General features: G+C 39.9%; 1 protein-coding gene across 1 annotated transcript in view; it reads right to left on the reverse strand.

Annotated features, from left to right (window-relative positions):
* Positions 1–11,835, reverse strand: part of NOC3L (NOC3 like DNA replication regulator) — a 31,285-nt gene extending 19,450 nt beyond the window's left edge. The window contains exons 1-8 of the mRNA XM_007951285.2: positions 11,827–11,835; positions 10,652–10,859; positions 8,124–8,253; positions 6,890–7,047; positions 5,631–5,687; positions 4,343–4,473; positions 938–1,099; positions 695–788 (exon numbers count right to left, since the gene is read on the reverse strand). Coding sequence (XP_007949476.1) covers positions 695–788; positions 938–1,099; positions 4,343–4,473; positions 5,631–5,687; positions 6,890–7,047; positions 8,124–8,253; positions 10,652–10,859; positions 11,827–11,835 — 949 coding nt within the window. The remainder of the gene's footprint in view (positions 1–694; positions 789–937; positions 1,100–4,342; positions 4,474–5,630; positions 5,688–6,889; positions 7,048–8,123; positions 8,254–10,651; positions 10,860–11,826) is intronic.
* Between the last annotated feature and the right edge of the window lie 7,557 nt (positions 11,836–19,392).

Here is a 19,392-nt window from a genome sequence, read left to right on the forward strand (position 1 = left end):
ACTAAAAATCAAAGGTTGGAAAAAGATATATCAAGCAAATGGCACCTGTAAGAGAGCAGGAGTGGCAATACTAATTTCTGATCAAATTGACTTTAAGATAAAAATTGATGTGTAAATCCATTTTCAAGGCACTCATTATATCCACTCCAAGCTATCCTTCTCTCCTGATACCCATTCATTAACTTAACAAACATGCAACTATGACTAGGTAAAGGTCAACAATACTAATAACTGATACAATAGTGACTACTACAGCCCAGGTACCATTCTAAGTGTTTTTTATTTTTAAACTGTTACTTCTCCCAATAATCCTATGAGGTAGGTATTACTATTAATCCCATTTCATAGGGAAATGAGGCACAGGGAGATTAAATAATTTGCCAGTCACACAGGTAGTAACTGGTAAAGTCCGGATTTGAATCCAAGTAGTTTGACTCCATACTCTGCTCTTGATGATATACTATGCTGCCTCACCACATAGCACAGGACGTAGAATTCACCTTCCTGATAAAAAAAAAAAAACTCACTGCTATCGAGTTTCCGAGACAGTATCTCTATGGAAGCAGAGTCCTCAACCTTCCTTCCAAGGAGTGGCTGGTGAGTTTGAACCGCCAGCCTTCTGGTGAGCAGTCAAATGCCTTAGGCACTACACTACCAGAGCTCTTTACACACTTTTAAGAAACATTTAATATACCTTTAACCATTTGTTCCAGATTTTCCAAATAAAATTTGTATTGGCTAACCAGGCCTTCTTCAAATTCTCTTAATTTCTGGGTTTCTTTGCGGATCTGCAAAGACCAAAAAGATGAATAATTACTTAAAATTAAAATGCAAAAATTACCACAAAATGTGAATGCCTACTCTATGCCTGTGGTTTGAATCTCTAGCCTCCAAATTTTGGGGCTTATTTTATATAGTAATCATATCAAGCATTTACCTTGGTAGATTTTTCTGCTTCTGTTAGGGGTCGGATTTTATATGAAGGAGTAATGTCTTTAAATAATTCCATCAAAGAAACTATCACCAGCTTTCGAACAGTGACAGCCACATCAGGATCCTGTTCCATTAGCATGGACCGTAACTCTTTCAATTTTTTAATCTGTCAAAGAAATAACTTGTAATAATAATAAGGCTAGAGACATCACTGCAAAACCATCATGAACAGAAGACAACAGCTCTACATCCGACACAAACAGCAGAGTTCACACAGTGACTAAACACGTCATTATTCAGTCATGCCACATACAACCGCAAACATGATTCACTTTACCAACACATAAATCACTAAAGCACTAAGGTAACCACATTCCTACTAAGTAAGTAACTTAAAAATACAGGTTTTGAAAAAACAGTTTAAAGTTTTAAGTTACCTAATTTTAGAAATTCTTTTTTCATTGGATTTTCTTAAAGCATGAATGTTCTATTGTCCTAAAAATACTTTTTGAGTATATTATTTTGAAACTTATTAAAATGTTATATATGCCAATCAAATATATCATATATATATATGTATCAATTAAACAGGAACTACGTATGTCATTAACCTTAGCTTCAATAAAACTCAGAAAAAAGATCATTTGCGTCCTATAATACAGAAATGAAAAATTCATTTCCACTAATGTGTCTGCTCTCATGAATTACTACTACTGTCTGCTGAGTGCTACCTAAACAATGTTCTGATTGGTTACCAATGTCTGCTATGAGCAAGGAATAGGACAAGCACACTACCACCTGCTTGTTATGCCTAAATTGTGGGAAATAAGTACAATCCTTCAGTTAGAAGACCTGGGTTTCAATCTAGTGGCTGCTCAAATCTGGAATATTTGAGTTTTTAAAGACTTAATTATTTTCAGCTATAAAGTAAGACCAGTAACTCTTATGTCTTGTGGTTTTATAGTGACTAAATGAAATACAGGCAGTCCCTGGTTACAAATGACATCTGTTCCTAAACGTGTATTTAAGTCAAATTTGTAGGTTGAGTCAAAAAAGGTGCATACAGCTCATATTTAGCATTACTTTAGTGCAAGAAGCTCTGGTGGCACAGTGGTTAAAGCATGCAGCTACTAACCAAAAGGTCAGTGGTTCAAACCCACCAGCCGCTGCACCAGAGAAAGATGAGAAAGTCTGCTTCCGTAAAGATTTACAGCCCTGGAAACCCTATGGGGCAGTTCTACCCTGTCCTATAGGGTCACTAAGAGTAGAAAACAACTCAATGGCATTGCTGTTTTTTTGTTTTGTTTTGTTTTTGGTTTTAGTGCAAGAAAGGCTTAAAGCCTTTTCAGCAATCTAAAAGCTACCCATGCAACAGGCGAAGGTGACTGTGAGAAAGAGTGTGTCGCCAGTAGGGTCCAACCATTTCAAAGCAGGGCTTCAACCGGTTCACTCTGGGGTTTGACACCCTGCTGAAAATTTACCTTTCCACTCCAGATATACTGAATCAGAACCTGTTGTTGTTGTTGTTGTTGTTATGTGCCATCGAGTCAGCCCTGACTCACAGCAATCCCTCCTTGGGTTTCCAAGGCAGTATCACTACGGAAGTAGGATTGCCCAACCTTCCTTCCGAGGAGTGGCTGGTGGGTTTGAACCGCCAGCTTTCTGGTGAGCAGTCAAGTGCCTTAGCCACTATGCTACCAGAGCTCCCGAATCAGAATCTACATTTTACTAAAATCTCCAGATGATTCTTACGTGGCCCTGTAAGAATTACCTGGTGATGTATAAGAACCATCTGAGGATCTTATTAAAATACAACAAATTCTGATGCAATATTATCTGGGGTGGAAACGCAAATTATCAGCAGGGGTTCAAACTGGAAATGAGCTAGTTCCAAGCCCTGTTTACAAAAAATCCAAACCCAAACCCATTACCATGGAGTCAATTCCAACTTAAAGCCACCCTAGAGGAAAAAGTAGAACTGCCCAGTAGGGTTTCCAAGACTGTAATCTTTATGGAAGCAGACTGCCATGGCTTTCTCCTACAAAGCAGCAATATGAAGCACTGACCTTTCGGTTAACAGCCAAGCACTCAACCACTGCACAACCAGACTCCTCCCTGTTTAAAATGAGGGCAAATTTACATACCATCATAGGGCAAGTATAGATTGTCTATAAATTGGTTGCCTGTAACCCGAGGACTTTGCTGTAATAGAAGTCCACATTCTTCTCAACTCTGCTCCCAAACTCCCCTTTACTTTATCAAAAAAAGGCAAGTACTACTCCAAAGCACTCCCATATGAAACTGCTATTTTCCTATAAAATATAATAATCCATTTTATTGCTCAGTAAGTATTGTCAAAGGATGCTGTGGATGAAATAACATGAAAACTATGATGATTTTATGTAAATGTTATCATTTAATCATTATAACAAAGTTTTGAAATGGTATTATCTTCTTACCAAATCCAAAACCCAAACCCACTGCCGTCAAGTCAATTCCGACTCATAGCAACCCCCACTGAGTTTCCAAGGTAGTAAATCTTTACGGAAGTAGATTGCCCAGTCTTGCTTCTGCAGAGTGGCTGGTGGGTTTGAACCACCAACCTTCTGGTTAGCAGTAAGATGCCTAATGAATCATGAGTAAAATGACTTATCTAATGTCACACAGATAATACTTAACAGAGCCAAGATTGAATCTTAGGTTTCTTGAACCTAGGTGTTACAACTACCACAAGCTTTACCACTGTACCCATGGCTTGGTGGTAATTCATTACAACTCTCTGACTCCAAGAAGCTCTGGTAGCGTAGAGCCTAAAACATCTGACTGCTAACCAGAAGGCTGGAGGTTCACACCCACCAGCCACTCTGCGGAAGATGGGGCAATCTACTTCTATAAAGATTTACCGATCAGAAACCCAACATGGGTTGCTATGAGTCAGAATCTACTCAATGAGTTTGAGTTTTTCTCTGGCTCTACTTCAATTAAAATATTTTCCACTTAAAAATAGTCCTGAACTAACATCAATGGATTGCTTTACAACATGTTTCTTATTAAAAACTCTATTAAGACTAGTCAGTCTAATATGTAAGTAGTTTCCTCCTGCTTAACACAATTAATTTGCATACATTTATCACATTTCAGAGTTGCAACGTCAAATCCGATATTTTCATTTGGAGATGGTGAAAATAGGACTCAAAGAGTTCAAGCAACTTTTCTAATGGCCCTAAATAAATTAAGTTCAGACGTAAGATTAACCTAAGATTCTCTCTCCATTCTCTTATTCTAAGCTACTATAATAGCTAATGCTTTTCATTTTCATGTATGCTTAAAGGCAACAAAAGAGCCTTAAAATATTAAACATTTATATCATATCCAGAATGAAGACCCTAAAAGAATTCATACCACCTACATTACTTTCTGGATCTGATAACACGGCAGAGGCCAAGGCTGCAATATGCATTTTCTTCTCCTGCAGTTTTTTCTTTCTCACAATTAAATGTTCTTCCATGGTCAGCTCAGGAATGGGATCTTCAGTGATCTCTACAAGAGATTAGGTTTTTCTCTCTTAAATCTTCCTTTGTTGACAAGCATCTAAGAACCTAAATCAATTATTTATTATAACAATAACAGATAATAACTGTGTAGCTACCATTTCCCGAGCACTTGCCACAGGCCAGGAACTCGGAACGCTCCGTTTATTACTGCGCATCATCCCCTCAACAACCGAAGAGGCAGGTACATCATAAGCCCCATTTTGTAGAAAGGGAAACTGAGGGAAAGGGAGAATAGGATACTTACCCAACTGAACTCATAAACGTGGCAGAAATGGGAGTCACACCCAGGCAGTCTAACTCCAGGGTTCATATTCTTAACCACTTTTTGAATAAACCCGCAGCAATTCAGATTAATTAATTAAGGGAAAGGACAATCTGATTTTGTTTTTCTAAAAAGTATAGACAAACCTCCTTTGCTTTCAACTCTGTATAGTACTTTGAACTGTACAAAACATGACCATCTTAAGAAATTCATGGGACACTAACTTTAATAAACACACAAGCACACTCTGTAACGAGCCTATGAAGGACTGGGAACAGTTAAATACGTGACCATTATCTCAGTTTCCCTATTAAATATAAGTAAAATTTAACCAGCTCACTCTAGTACACATTCCAAACCAATAGTTGCAAACAATAAAATATTTGTTTTGTTTAATTTTGATGAAAACTGTTGCAGATGCCCCCCTACATTCAGTTATCTACCACAGACATATACAATGTATAATTGCTCTAAGAAATAAGTGATGTTAGCTCTAAGAAAGAAACAAGTGATTTCATGCCACAAATATATTTTTCTAATTTAAGACTAAAAATAATATGGTAATAGTTATTTGTAGGCATACCCTTCTCTCAGAAAGAATTCAGAATAGTAACAACTAACAAGATTCTTCATGGGTGCCTAGTTATTACATTGTGTAAATTTTTCCATAACAAAAAGCAACAAGGGACCTAATTCCAGGTGGTGTTTTAAAAGGTAGAAAAATATTCAAAATGACCTTGAAATAACTTGTGCTCCAAAAACACACATTCTAGATTTCATCTAAAATGAACTCACATGCACTATTTTATAAAAACAAATACATAATTCTCGATTTATAAATTTATAACTTAGTAAATAACTATAAAGATATATCCCATTACCGTCCTCAAGTCCCATCTCCTCTTCCTGATCCTCTTCATCTTTGTTACTGTCCGTAACTATATGGAAAACATCTGAATTAGAAATAGGGTAACATACTTAAGTGTAAAACTATGAAAAAAACAGGGAAGTGATTACCATAAAACTCTGAATAGTACTTACACCTGTTCGGAGGGAGTGGCTAGTGACTGAGAGGAGTAAAAGACAAGTGTCTGGGTGCTGGCAAAGTTTGTCTGCTGCCTCAATGATAGTTTTATACATATGTGCTTTGTGACAAACAACGTAACTTTACATCTTTGATTTCTGGACTTTTTTTTTTTGTGATTTGGGTGAAGATTTACAGAGCAAATTCACTTTCCATACAGCACAGCGGTTCACATACACTTTGTCTCATGACATTGACCACAGTTTACCACAATGCAAACAGCTCCCCTCCCACTCCCTCCCCACAGTTACCTCTTCCCTGTGTCCATCCCTCCATACACTCCTGCCCCCTGAGCTGTCTCCCTGTGCATAAGCAGCCCTTCTTTTTCCCATGATTGTTCTCTCCAAGGAGTGTATCTACTTGAGGTAAATGTTTAACTCACATGCCTATATTTTGTTTGGCTGGAAACCACAGGTGTGGGTTCAATTCCAGACCTGAAGGGCAGCTAGGGGCCATAGTTTCAGTGGTTCCACGAGGCTCTATCAGACCAGCAAACCTGGTCCCCACCCCTTTTTTTCCTCCAAATGATTTTGAGTTTTGTTCCACATTGTTCTCCCTCTCTATCAAGGATCTCCTACATAGATCCCCTTCCAAGTGAATGACAGTGGCAACCGGGCACCATCTAGTTCTTCTGGTCTCATAGTCATATAGGCTGCAGATCAGATGGTGTACCAGTCGCTAGGACTAAATTTCATGAATTTAGGTGATTTCTGGACTTTTATGTATGATTTCTTTTAAAAGAAAAAGTTAAATGAAAGAATAAAAAGGCTAATACATGATAGTCAGTGTACTCTAATTTTAGAAGCACTAGAACTTGGTAAAATAGACTTTTTAAAATCACTTGAAGCTTGTAGCTTCAGTTGCACTCACAATACAATGGACACCTGGGATAATCATCTGTACTTCGAGGCAAAATCAAGTTTGTTACATGACTCATTGCAGCTATCCTTATTTTATAGATCACCTTTATTATAAAAATTAAATTTTGAGTGAAAAAAAAATGTGAAAATATTAACTAGGAGCTGAAATTCTAATATATTAGCTGATTAAATTCACCTGGCTTCTCCCTGGTCTGTGGAATGATACCACTTTTATCTTTGATAGGAAGCAAGTGAATCAGTTCTTTCTCTGGGGCAGTTTGCAGGGTTCTTGGTATTTTTTCATATTTCTCTATAACACTTTGATGCTTTCGTTTCTTGGCGTGTACAGGCTCACTGAGGGAGAAAAAAAAAGTCATGTTGGTACGTATTAATTTTACTATATTAGCTTTAATATTTAACAAGCAACCCAGAGACCCATCATTTTAAAAGTATGGAAAAATAAGCCACAGCCAAACCTTCAGTAGTTAATAGATACTAGCATCTAGACCAGTGCCAGGCACATGGCAGGCACCCCAACAGTAACTGAATAAATTAATCATGCAGATATTCTACCACAAAGGCTCAAACTACACTTACATCTAGTTTTCCCTTTAGATGCAAAGTAAGGTGAAACTTTCGGCAGATCCTTTTTAAAGGAAGCACTGAGCCAAGGCGTGACATCATGCTACTGTACTTTCCTCAAACCCATCAGAACACAGCATGGACTTTGAAGTTGAAAAAGATCTATGTTTAAATTCCAGATCAACTTCTTGGGACTGTAGGGACAGCCTCAGTTACCTCTTTATAAAACCTATTACCCACTGCCATAAAGTTGATTCTGACTCATAGTGACCCTATAGGACACAGAACTGCCCCACAGGGTTTCTAAGGCTATAAATCTTCAGGGAAGCAGACTGCCTCATCTTTTTCCCATAGAGTGGGTGGTGGGTTCAAACCACCGACCTTTCAGTTAGGAGCCAAATGCTGTACACCAGAGTACCTTCCATCTGTCTGTACATGGGAACAATACCAGCCTCATAGGGTGGTGAGGATTAAGTGAGCTCATAGCTGTAGAGAATTCGGGACTGTACTGCCTTTGCCTCAAACTGAGAATAGCATTTTCCCGACTCTACTTCACTATTCAGTTAAAATAAAATTTCAAAATCAACTTGTCTTAATCACAAACAGACTTTACTTAAGATATAAACTAAAACCTAGGATTTACTGTTTATTATAAATACTGTACCTATACAACTTGCACTAATCATGTAAGTAAAAATCAGACAAGCTTTTAACATTAAAACAATGTGGTGAATAAAACCAAAGTCACTGAACTATATACACACAGAAAACGTTAAATGGGTATATGTTTTGCTACACATATCTTAGTGAAAAAAAGGAGGGGGGCTGTAATCTAAATGAACTATTACCTTGATGAAAGATCTCTTGTTAGAAAAGATGCTCTTTGTCCTAAATCCTTCATTAACTGTAAGTCATCTTCATCCATCATATCTAAAGGAAGGGCTTCTTCCTCCTCCTCTTCCCTCTCAACCCTTTTACCTGTTACACACACACACACACACACACAAAGAAAATCAGAAAAACTATTATAGATGTAGAATTCTATGTTTACAATAGGAGTATCCATACCCTAGTCTAGTGTTTCTAAATGGCAGCACTATCATCATGTTGGACAGGGCAGTTCTGTGTTGTACTGGGACACCCTGAGCTGGCAGGGCATTAGTACCTCTGACTCCTGCCCTCTAAATGACAGAGCATCCCAGACCATCCTCGTCCCGTACTCTGAAGTGCCTTTCAGGGTATGTGAGATCTAGTGACTTAGCCTCTTAGTTCCTATTCATTTCCAATGACTTTCACGTCCATTCCACTTCAGCCACCCTGTTCAAGAGCCACATCCCAAACCTAAGTGCTCATCCCACTCTCATCCCACAACCTTTTGTTCTACCAGCTTTCATTCAGCTCCTTCCTCTATACTTCTTCAACCAGGCACACAGACCTTCAATCCTTTGACCCTCTCCCCCTTCTCCTTATCTACAATGTGTTCTGTCTTCACTCTCACTTAGATAGTATGGACCATCACTTCAAACATTCTCCTGCCAATATCCAGAATATAAAGAGCTTCCTTCCTTCTTGAAACACTTTTCTTCTGATTTCTAAGACACTGTGCACTCTTGGTTTTCTTCCCAATTCTCTGGCTCATCCTCAGACCCGTGTATAGGTTTTTCCTCCTCCACCCCTTTCTTAAATGTTAAAACCAGTTGCTGTCAAGGTGATTACAACTCATGGTGACCCTATGTACGTCAAAGCAGAACTGTGCTCCACAGGGTTTTCAAAGGATGATTTTTTCAGAAGTAGATCACCAGACTTTTCTTCTAAGGCACCTCTGCATGGATCTGAACCTCCAGCCTTTCAGTGAGCAGCCCAATGGTGCTCATCATTTGCACCACCCAGGAACTCCTTAAACCTCAGGGTTAAATTCTGTCCTAGATCCTCTCATTCTCATGCTGGTCTCCATCTGATTTTATCTAAGATCTCCATGTATTTGTTGATTATTCCTAAAACTATTCTCTTCAACCCAGAATCTTAGATCCGGCTGCCTGACAGACTTCACTCGACTGTCCACCATATAAAAATAAAGAAATCTTTTGCTTTTTATTTTATTAATATATATGATCATTAACACATACTTTTTAAATTGTATTAGAATTTAGACAGAAGAGATTAAAAAAAAAACTAACTCAACCATCCCATATTTGCTGGCAAAAACCTTGGAAATTAAATGACTTTTGACCAAGGGCACATGCTAGCAAGTAAAACAAACAAAACAAAAGGCTGTGTTTCCTGACTTCCAGTCCAATGATCTTTTATTCATTACAGTAATATCCTTCCAAAAGATCAAAGTGAAAATGTCGGTATTAAGAGAATAAGATGTATATGGAAAGATTTAAAACAAGAGGTATTCAGAATGTGTTAGTTGCTAGCCAGTTCTCACTGGTGGTGGCCCTGGGTGCACAGTAGAACTGCTCCACAGGGTTCTCAAGGAGGTGACCTTTTGTAAGCACATCACCAGGCCGCTCTGCACAGGTGCCTCTGAGGAGGTTTGAACTGCCAACCTGCGCGTAATAGTCGAGTGCTTAACTGTTTATACTACCCAGGGAAGTACAGGCAAATATAAATACCCTAAGAGTAAGGAACTCTGGTGGCACAGTGGATAAGACATTTGGCGGCTAACCAGAAGGTCAGCGGTTTGAATCCACCAGGCACTTTGTAGAAGGAAGATGGGCAATCTACTTCCATAAAGATTTCCAGCTTTGGAAACCCAGTGGGGGTCACTTATGAGTCAGAATTGACTCAATGGCAGTGAGAAGAGTAACACTACCATTGTTGTAAAAGAACTAGCCTAAGTCACAAGGGTATCCTTCTCTATCTGTTTTAGGTACTTGGGGTTTCTTGGACAGTTTTCAAAGGAATGACCCTGGAAATTATTGAGCCATTTCACTTCAAGATTCCAAGTGGAAACCAAGGCAGAAGTTTAGAACTCTAAGTGCACCTTGGCAATACTCTGAAGCAAGCACCAGAGAAAAATAATGTTCTTACCTTAGCCAAGAGTCAGTGAACAGAAAGGTGGCAGCGCTGGCATGCTGCCCAACATTTATTTACACGGCTACTCTGAGTTTGTTTGTTTTCTCAAGAATCCTATGTTCATATCTGCTTTCAAGACAAACTAAACAGAGGCTAGTGCTTTCTTACAATGAGTGTCATACTGGAATGTTTCCTCATATTGACTATAATAAAACACACAGGACTACTATTCTAAGCTACTGCTTGGAAGATCTGAAAGCAAGAAAAGTGATTCCTAGAAAGCAAATCAATTTCCATGAAGAACATACTAGAACAAATCAACAGACACTAGAGCGCATGATGCTTTCACAATCACCTGGTCGTTTTTCCTTTGGGTCCTCCAATGGAAAGGGTTTCTTAGACACAGCATCTTTCACAGCTTGCCTTAGTTTCCTCTGTTCTTTTCGGTACTTCTTGAGAGTGCTTTGTTGTTTAAACTGCTTATTTTTCAGCTTGTTTTCAAGTTTGACTTTACTGGTTTTTAGCAACTTCCGAAAGCTTGGCACTTGTTTTTTGTTTCTTCTCTAGAAAACAGAAACAGAAGAAGCAAAACTCAAATCAAATTACTTTATTTTCAAAATCCAATTTATACACTGATTATAAATTTCATCAGACCAATTCTAAAATTTTAATGTCTCAGTAATGGATCTTTCACGTAAGATCTGAAATCAAACTGTCACTAATCCTACCAAATGGCACGGGAGCATCACTTATTCACCCTGCAGTGTTCCTGAGACCAGAACCCACAGCTACTATAAGGGGCCTAAGGTCCAAAAAAGGTTAAGAACCTTTGATCTAGTGGTAAATGGTTAGTTCAACATCTATAGCAAAACGCTAGCTGTTTTTAACAATGACAACTGACACATATATGCTGCCTTATCGTTTACAAAGTGCTCCAATACATCATCTTCAACAGCGTGATTAAGTAATGATTGGTGTTATCCTCGTATTTCTGATGCGGAAAATAAAGTTCCGGAAGTTTACGCGATCTGCTAAAGACCGCTAAGCTAAGGACGACAGAACTGAACGCAAGTCTTTGGATTCCAACTCTTAATGCTTATTCTTCATTCACAGATCCAAATAAACCTCAGGGCTAGCTCTAATCTTCGTGCGAACTCCTTAACCTTTATGAGGTAAATGGACTTGTCTCGGGTCCCATGACTCATATCATAAACTCACTGAGCAAGAGCCAACTTCTTATCTGTAGAATGAAGGGTTCGAAGGACGAATCTGGAAAAGCCCTTCAAAGGCTGACATCTTATGACAAGATTCCGTCACTTGTCTCATCGCGGCCTGCTAACCGTGCGTGAGCACAGTGAACTGAGGATGGGGCCGAAGGGCCAGCAAGCTGACAGCGCAAAGAGGCCGAAGGGAGCCCGAATCTGGGCCACCGCCCCCATACATCGGGCAACAGCATGCTGAAAAACTATACCAAACAGCGATCTGTCCGCCAGAGTGGCCCTAAACCTCAGGGCTTCTGAAGATACTTACTGCCTTCATCCTTAGGTCTGAAAGGATAGCGATCTGACAGTTTCACCAGATGCAAGAAAAGACACTGGCTGATCCAGGAATCCCAACAGTAGGACACACGTGCTCCAAGCCCTAACGTTCTCAAGCCGGAAACAGCCTCCGGCCCCTCCCAATCTTCCGCCGCCGGAAGTGGGGGGCGGAACTTCCGTGGGTTAACTTGAGTGTGCGCCCTCTGGTGGTAATGGTGTCTCCACCCTGGGCCGATGATTCCCCTGGCGTACGCGCGCACGGCTCCTGCGGCGCTCTGGGGAGAGCGCTAACCTAAAGGTGGGTGGACCAAGTAAGGTTTACAATGTCTCTGATCCTTTGACTCTCTAGTTTCTACTGAAGCATTAGGGAAGTCAGGCTCCTCTCAGAAAGGACGTGATTTCTTCAGTCCTCTTACTGCATTTTCTACCACTCTCGTTGCTTATCTCTTCCTTCGATTAGCGATATCAAGGTTCGTGGTTCTGTAAAGTCTTGAAGACACAGAACGTCTTATTCCTTTTGCCTAATGAAGCTATCACTACTTCAGTAGTGATACCGCCTCGGAAGCCCAAGGAGGGGTCGCTATGAGTTGGATCCCACTCGACGGCAGTGGGTAATGACCAACTTCAGCGTAACCCTAGATGGGTACTTAAGGTGTTATTATGAAATGGTGATGAGATGGTGATGAGTTCTCAAGATACTTCCTACACTCAGAAGCCTATATATGTGTGTGTGTGTGTGTGTGTGTGTGTGTGTATATATATGTTGTTGTTTGCCATCGAGTCAGCCCCGACTCATAGCGACCCCTCCTTGGGTTTCCGAGGCTGTATCACTACGGAAGTAGGATTGCCCAACCTTATGTGTGTGTATATATTTTATATATATATAAAATATGTACACATTTTGTTTTGTTGAGAATATACATATATCATACATCAATTCCGCATACACCAATTCAACAATTTCTACACGTACAATTCAGTGACATTGATTACACTATTTGAGTTGTGCAACCATTCTCACCCCCTCTTCTGAGTTGTTCCTATCCCGTTAACAGAAATTCACTGCCCTCTAAGGTTCCAATCTAATAGTTTGAGTTGCTGTTGTCACTTAGACCCCATATAGACAATTCTTAAAAGAGCACAATTTTCAAGGCAGACATTTTTTTACTAATTAAGCTATACTATTGTTTGATGATATTTCTATATATGTATTTTTATGTACAGGAGCTCTGGTAGCATAGTGCCTAAGGCACTTGACTGCTAACCAGAAGGCTGGCAGTTCAAACCCACCAGCCACTCCTCTGAAGGAAGGTTGGGCAATCTACTTCTGTAGTGATACTGCCTCAGAAACCCAAGGAGGGGTCACTATGAGTTGGGGCCGACTAGATGGCACATAACAACAACATTGTTTGGTTTTAAGAAGACTTCAGGAAATATTTTTGATTTAACGAATATCCCAGAGCAATAAATTCAGGGGTTCATCCAGCCTCCATGTCTCCAAAAAGTCTGGAATCTGTAAGAATTTGAAACTCTGTTAGGCATTTTCCCCCTTTTGATCCGTATCCTTCTATGGAATCTTTGATAAAAATGTTCAGTAACAGTAGCAAGGCATCATCCAATTCTTCTGGTCTCTTGGCAAAAGAGCCAGTTATTCATGGATGTAATTTAGTCACACGTTTCATTACCTCCTATTCCTGACTCTCCTTCCTCTGTTGTTCCAGGTAAGAAGAGACCAACTGATAGAGACCAATGGCTGTGCCTTGGACGACTGCTTGCAAGCTTTTAATAGAGCAATATGTAACAAACCAGAGATAAAACAAGAAAAATAAAAAACACGACTGCCATTGAGTTGATTCCCCCATTGGGTTTCCAAGGTTATCAATCTTTAGGGAAGTAGATTGCCTCATCTTCCTTTCAGAGCAGCTGGTGGGTTCGTACTGCCAACCTCATTAGCAGCCAAATGCCTTACCCACTACCACCAGAGGTAGAACAGAGGACTAAACACGTTTTTAGGCCAATTAACTGAGATATCCCATGAAACAATGGCCCCTAAATCTCCAAATCAAGGAAACAAATCCCATGAAGTGCTTGATTCTACATAAGCAATCTCAGCAGCTACTCTTTTGTTATTATTGTTGTAAACGTATCTATTACACTTTTGTTTTATTTTGAAATATTTTTTTTTTTTGCCTTAATATTACACATTGCCTGACAAAGTATCAGTGAGATTATCTGCATTTCAGTATTTTACAACTATTTATGGGAGCTCTGGTAGTATAGTGGCTAAGGCACTTCACTGCTAACCAGAAGGCTGGCGGTTCAAACCCACGAGCCACTCCTCAGAAGGAAGATGGGGCAATCTACTTCCGTAGTGATACTGCCTGGGAAACCCAAGGAGGGGTCGCTATGAGTCGGGTCTGACTGGACGGCACATAACAACAACAACAACTATTTACGTTGTGTAAGGAGTCCCTTTGGACATGTTATTAGGAAAGACCAGTCCCTGGAGAAGGACATCATGCTTGATCAGCAGAAAAGAGGAAGACCCTCAATGAGATGGATTGACACAGTAGCTGCAACACTGCATTCAAAGACAGAAACAATTGTGAGGATGATACTGGCCATAGCGTTGCTATGGGTCAGAATTGACTCAACAACACTTAACAACTAACTAAAGAAGTCCCTGGGTGGTGTAATGGCATTAACACACCCAGCTGCTATCTATAAGGATGGCAGTTTAAGTCCATCTAGAGACACTTGGAAGAAAGTCCTGTTGATCTTCTGAACAGTCAGCCAACTGAGAACTCTATGGAGCACAGTTCGACCCTAACTTGACAGCAAATGGTTAGTAACCTTTGTGGAAATTGTATTGCCCCTTAGGAATTCTACTGAAGTCATCAATCTTAATAGGAAGATTTATGTATTGCAGGGATGTTATTCAAAATGCTGTCCCTCAAACACTTTATTTTCCTGAATAAATTTAAGTATTCTACTTCAGGTTATTTAAAAAAAAAAAAAAATAGCTATGCTTCTTGAATTGAGTCCTTTTTTCCAACACCGAGGTTGGCCTCACTGTCCTGCACTGAAAACTCACTGCCATCGAGTCAATTCTGACTCGTAGTGACCATCATTGGGTTTCCAAGGTGGCAAATCTTTTTCTTTCCGTGGAGCAGCTGGGTGGGTTTGAACCGCCAAACTTCTGGTTAGCAGTCAAATGCCTTAGACACTATGCCACCACCAGAACTCCTTTTTCACAGTCCTGAGTGAAGTGGAAAAAGCAAGCAGAGGCACAGTGGGTCTTAAAAGGCTAAGAAGAGGCTTGCCAATTTCTGCATCTCCTCAAAGATGAAGAATCCGGTTCTGTCTAGGATTCCCTTTCCACATCTCTTCCAGCCTCCCTAACTCTTTGCACTCTCTCCTTCCGTGTGCATTATCAGAAACAGCTAAGAGTCTGTCCCAATGGAGTATTACTTCATCAAGTAAATTAAAAACATCAGCTTGTGCTCTTCCCAAGTGCCTGAATTCTTTCCTAGACATATCAGTATGTCTGTGGTCACTCCATCCTTCCCTCCAGCTTTCCCAGGGTGAGGCATCCCCATCCAGTTCAGAACTAACCCCGCCCAATTTCATCAGACTCCTGTATCATTAATTATGCCTACTTTCCTGTCCTTTCTCTCACCTGCTCCCTTTCTAACTAATCCTTTCCCCCAGCCTATAAACATTTCAATCTTTTCCATCCTTAAATATTTTTCTAATGACCCTCTCTTCCTCTAATTGCTATTTTGTCTTCTTCCTCCTTCCCAGCTTATCCTTACTCCCGGAAAAAAAAGAAAGAAAGTATTCTCCTGGTGCCTCCACTTCCTCTTCTTTATTAACACAGCCCAAGCCTGTGTTAGCTTTTTTAGGAACTATGTCATACTCTTGGCTCATTTTAAGCTTATAATCAACTAAAATCTCTGGATCATTTTAAAGCAATTCTTGCCAAGATAAATCTCCCATCTTAGATGTAAGAAATCGATTGTTTGAGCTCAAACTTAAAAATGGGGTTTTACTCTTACTGGTTTCTGAATGCTCTTGTCTTCAGCTTTGTATCATCTCCCATTCACTATTGAGCCAAATTTGGGTTCTAGATCGTCATGTTTACCCCACAGACAGGGCCACTCTGAGGTATCTCCCACGTTGTTTTCCAGAGGTCCACAGGATTGGACCCATCTGCATAGGTAACTGACTCATCAGAATGTCTGTATTAGTGTCCTCTTCTCACTTTCCCACCCTCCAATGACGGGACTCACCTTCGGAATAAACCATTTGCACTCAAATCTTTGGCTCAGGGTCAAATTTGAGGGATCCCAGCCTAAGACAACTATTACTTTTGAACAATTTTTATGATTCCCTTAAAATAAACTCATTTTTTCCTCACAATCATAAGAAATATATTAGCTCATTTTCAAGTTGATGACTCCAAGGATATGATACTGTAGTGTAAATTTCCAGGTGAGAAATTTACAAGACACCAGTTCCCACAATGGAAGTGATTTTTCAACAAAAGGAATAAAATGTCTTCAACTCCTTTCCTAATCTGCAATATTGTAGAGCTGGGAAAAAATAAAAAGGACTCTTCCTAGGGTTGTGATAAATAATCTTCTCTATTTAAGATCTTCGTTAATTAATTAAACTTCTAAGACATGACATGACATTTCCTCCTTGTTCATTTGCATGGGCTGTCCAGAGCCATTGTTTTAATTTTTTGTTGTCTTTCAAAACCACCAGGGAAAGAGAAGTATATCCCACACAAAAAGTCTTGCACATTTTCTGATAGTGCCTTGGGCAGCAATAGTTCTTCACCCTCCCCTTTGTACCAGACTCTGCTAGGAGCCCTCTGTGAAAGCATGTTCCGAAAAACAAAGACTTAGTGTTTGTAGACCTCTATTCTAAAGCTGCTGGGAATTATAGCTGAGCAGGAAGAAGAATACAGAATGAAACTAACATCTAAGGTAGCATGTAGATCACCTCACATGTCCCACAATGCCACCCCTGCTAAGCCAGTATCCTCTGCTCCACCCATGGCCAGAGCTCAAGTCTTTCCTCTGATTACTAGTTTGGAAATACTTCTGCTTGTGGGCCAATCCACATACGCTCTGAAGACCTGCTTGGTTGGGGTTTGTGCTGCTGACTGCTCCCTTCCTTCTCTAATCTGATGCTGCTGATTAGATTAAACCTGTCTGAGTGAGTAACTGGTTCTACCCGTAAGTGGAGTCAATTAAATAAGTGGATATCTATAAGATTTATGAGAAGTCTAGTTGATCCCAAATAGCACCTAACATCTGTTACATCCAGAAAATCAGAAGATCTGACCCCAAAGTTTCTCTTTCTCGGGCCCATAATCAGCAGTGAAACTTTTTAGTGTAAGCTGTGATCCTCCGAGGAACAAGAGACCCAGAGAGAGAAAGTCTTCCTCTAGAGCCTTCTAAACTACAAGCGAAAATAAATTTCTGTTGGGTAAAGCCACCCACTTGTGGTATTTCTGTTATGGCAACACTAGAGAACTAAGACAACTATGTCAATTGAGCTTGGTGTTCACAGAAATCATGGTCCTGAGCCCACAGGGCCAAGGTATTTGGTTGTCCTGTGTAAGACTTTTCTCTCTTTTTTTGTAAAAATATATGTAATACAACATTTGCCAGTTTAACATTTTTCCCATGTACAGTTTAGTGACATCAATTAAAATAATTGTGTTATGCAACCATCACCAATATCCATTGCCAAATTTCCATCACCATAAACGGATACTCACAGCTTCCTAAACCACGACTCCCCCTTCCTTTCTCTTTCCCACCTTTTTGATCTCTACACATTTGCCTATTCTAGATATTCCATATAAGTGATATAAAATATGTATCCTTTGTAACTGACTTTGTACGATTTTTAACATCCAGGGAAAGATTTGGGGAGTGGTGGATTGGTGGTTTTTAGAAGTGGCAAAAAGTGGAAGCAGGAGAAGGAAAGGAGATTAAGTTACAGAAACAAACCAAACCAGCTGGGCTTTAAACGCAATGTAATATGTAGTGTGTCAGATAGTTTCAGTAGGTGAATTAGTTATCTATGTGCCATGTGACAAATTATGCCCAAAATTTAGCAGCTTAAAACAATAATAAACATTCATTATTTCATGTCGTTTCTGTGGGTCTGGATTTTGAGAGTGGTTTAGGAGTCTGGTTCTGGTTCTGGACGTTGAAGTGACTGCAGGTGAGAGTGCTTGGGTCTCTGCTGGCCATTGGCAGGAAGGTTGTTTCTCAGGTGTGGCCTTCTCCATAGATCGGCTTGAGTGTCCTCATGACACAATGCTGCTTTCCTCCAGAGCATTATCCAGGAGAAAGTTCCAATGCCTTTTTTTTCTTTTTTTAGTATTTCATTGTACTTTTGGTGAAAGTATACACAGCAAAATAGGTTCCCATTTGGCAACTTCGACACATAATGTTCTCTGCGTTGTTTCAACATTCTCACTGTTGCCAGTCTACTTGTTTCACTCCTGTTGACTTAGTCTCACTGCCCCAACCTTCTCATCTATGCTTTACAATAACTGTTGTCCATTTAAGGCATTCTGGTGGTGTGGTAGTTAAAGCACTCGGCTGCTAACCAAAAGGCCACTGTTCCAACCTACCAGCTGCTCCACGGGAGAAAGATGAAGCAATCAGCTTCCATAAAAGATTTTAAAATCTTGAGAACCTCATGGGGCAGTTCTCCTCTGCCCTGTAGGATTGCTATGCATCAGAATGGACTCCATGGCAGTGGGTGAGTTGTCCATTTGGTCTCATATAGATAATTTTTTAAAAGAGCATAGTAATCGAGGGTGACGTTCTTTACTTTTTAAGCTAAACTGGTAGTTAGTCAAAAGGTGACTTCACGGAATATTTTGGTTCATGGTTTGAAGAGAATCTCAGGGCAAGTGTCATGGGGATTCCTCCAGAGTCAGTGGGTTCAGTAAGTCTGGATTCTTAGAAAATTTGAAGTTGTGTTCCACTTTTTTCTCTTTTTCTTTCAGGATACATTTAAGCTCCAATGCCTTTTAAAAGTTGTCATTTCTGCTTTTCTGGTGGAAGTGAGTCACTTAATCCAGACTGCACTCCAAGGAAGGGAATTAGGCTTCACTTCTTGAAAGGAAAGAAGCTCTGGTGGCGCAGTGGTTAAAGCATTCAGCTGCTAACCGAAAGGTTCAATGTTCAAACCACTAGTCACTACACAGGAGAAAGATGAGGCAGTCAGTGTCCATAAATATTTACAGTCATGGAAACCTGTGGGGCAGCTCTACTCTGTCCTATAGGGTTGCTGTGAGTTGCAACAGAACTCTTGATAGCAGTGGGCTGGATTATTCTCAAAAGGAGGAGTACCAAGGAGTTTGTGAACATACTTTAAAACCACCAGAGTCAGGTTCAGCAAACATTTAGTAAGTGTCTTTTATTGGCACCTGGGTCAATACTAAGAATTCAAACACAAATCTTTTTCTTATCACCCAGAACAGAAAAAAAAGAAGTGGGCAGGAGGCATTACATTGCAGGAT

This window comes from Orycteropus afer, unplaced genomic scaffold (assembly GCF_000298275.1).
Source record: "Orycteropus afer afer isolate SDZICR_OR568_19922 unplaced genomic scaffold, OryAfe1.0 scaffold00293, whole genome shotgun sequence".
In the NCBI taxonomy this organism is placed as follows: Eukaryota; Metazoa; Chordata; class Mammalia; order Tubulidentata; family Orycteropodidae; genus Orycteropus; species Orycteropus afer.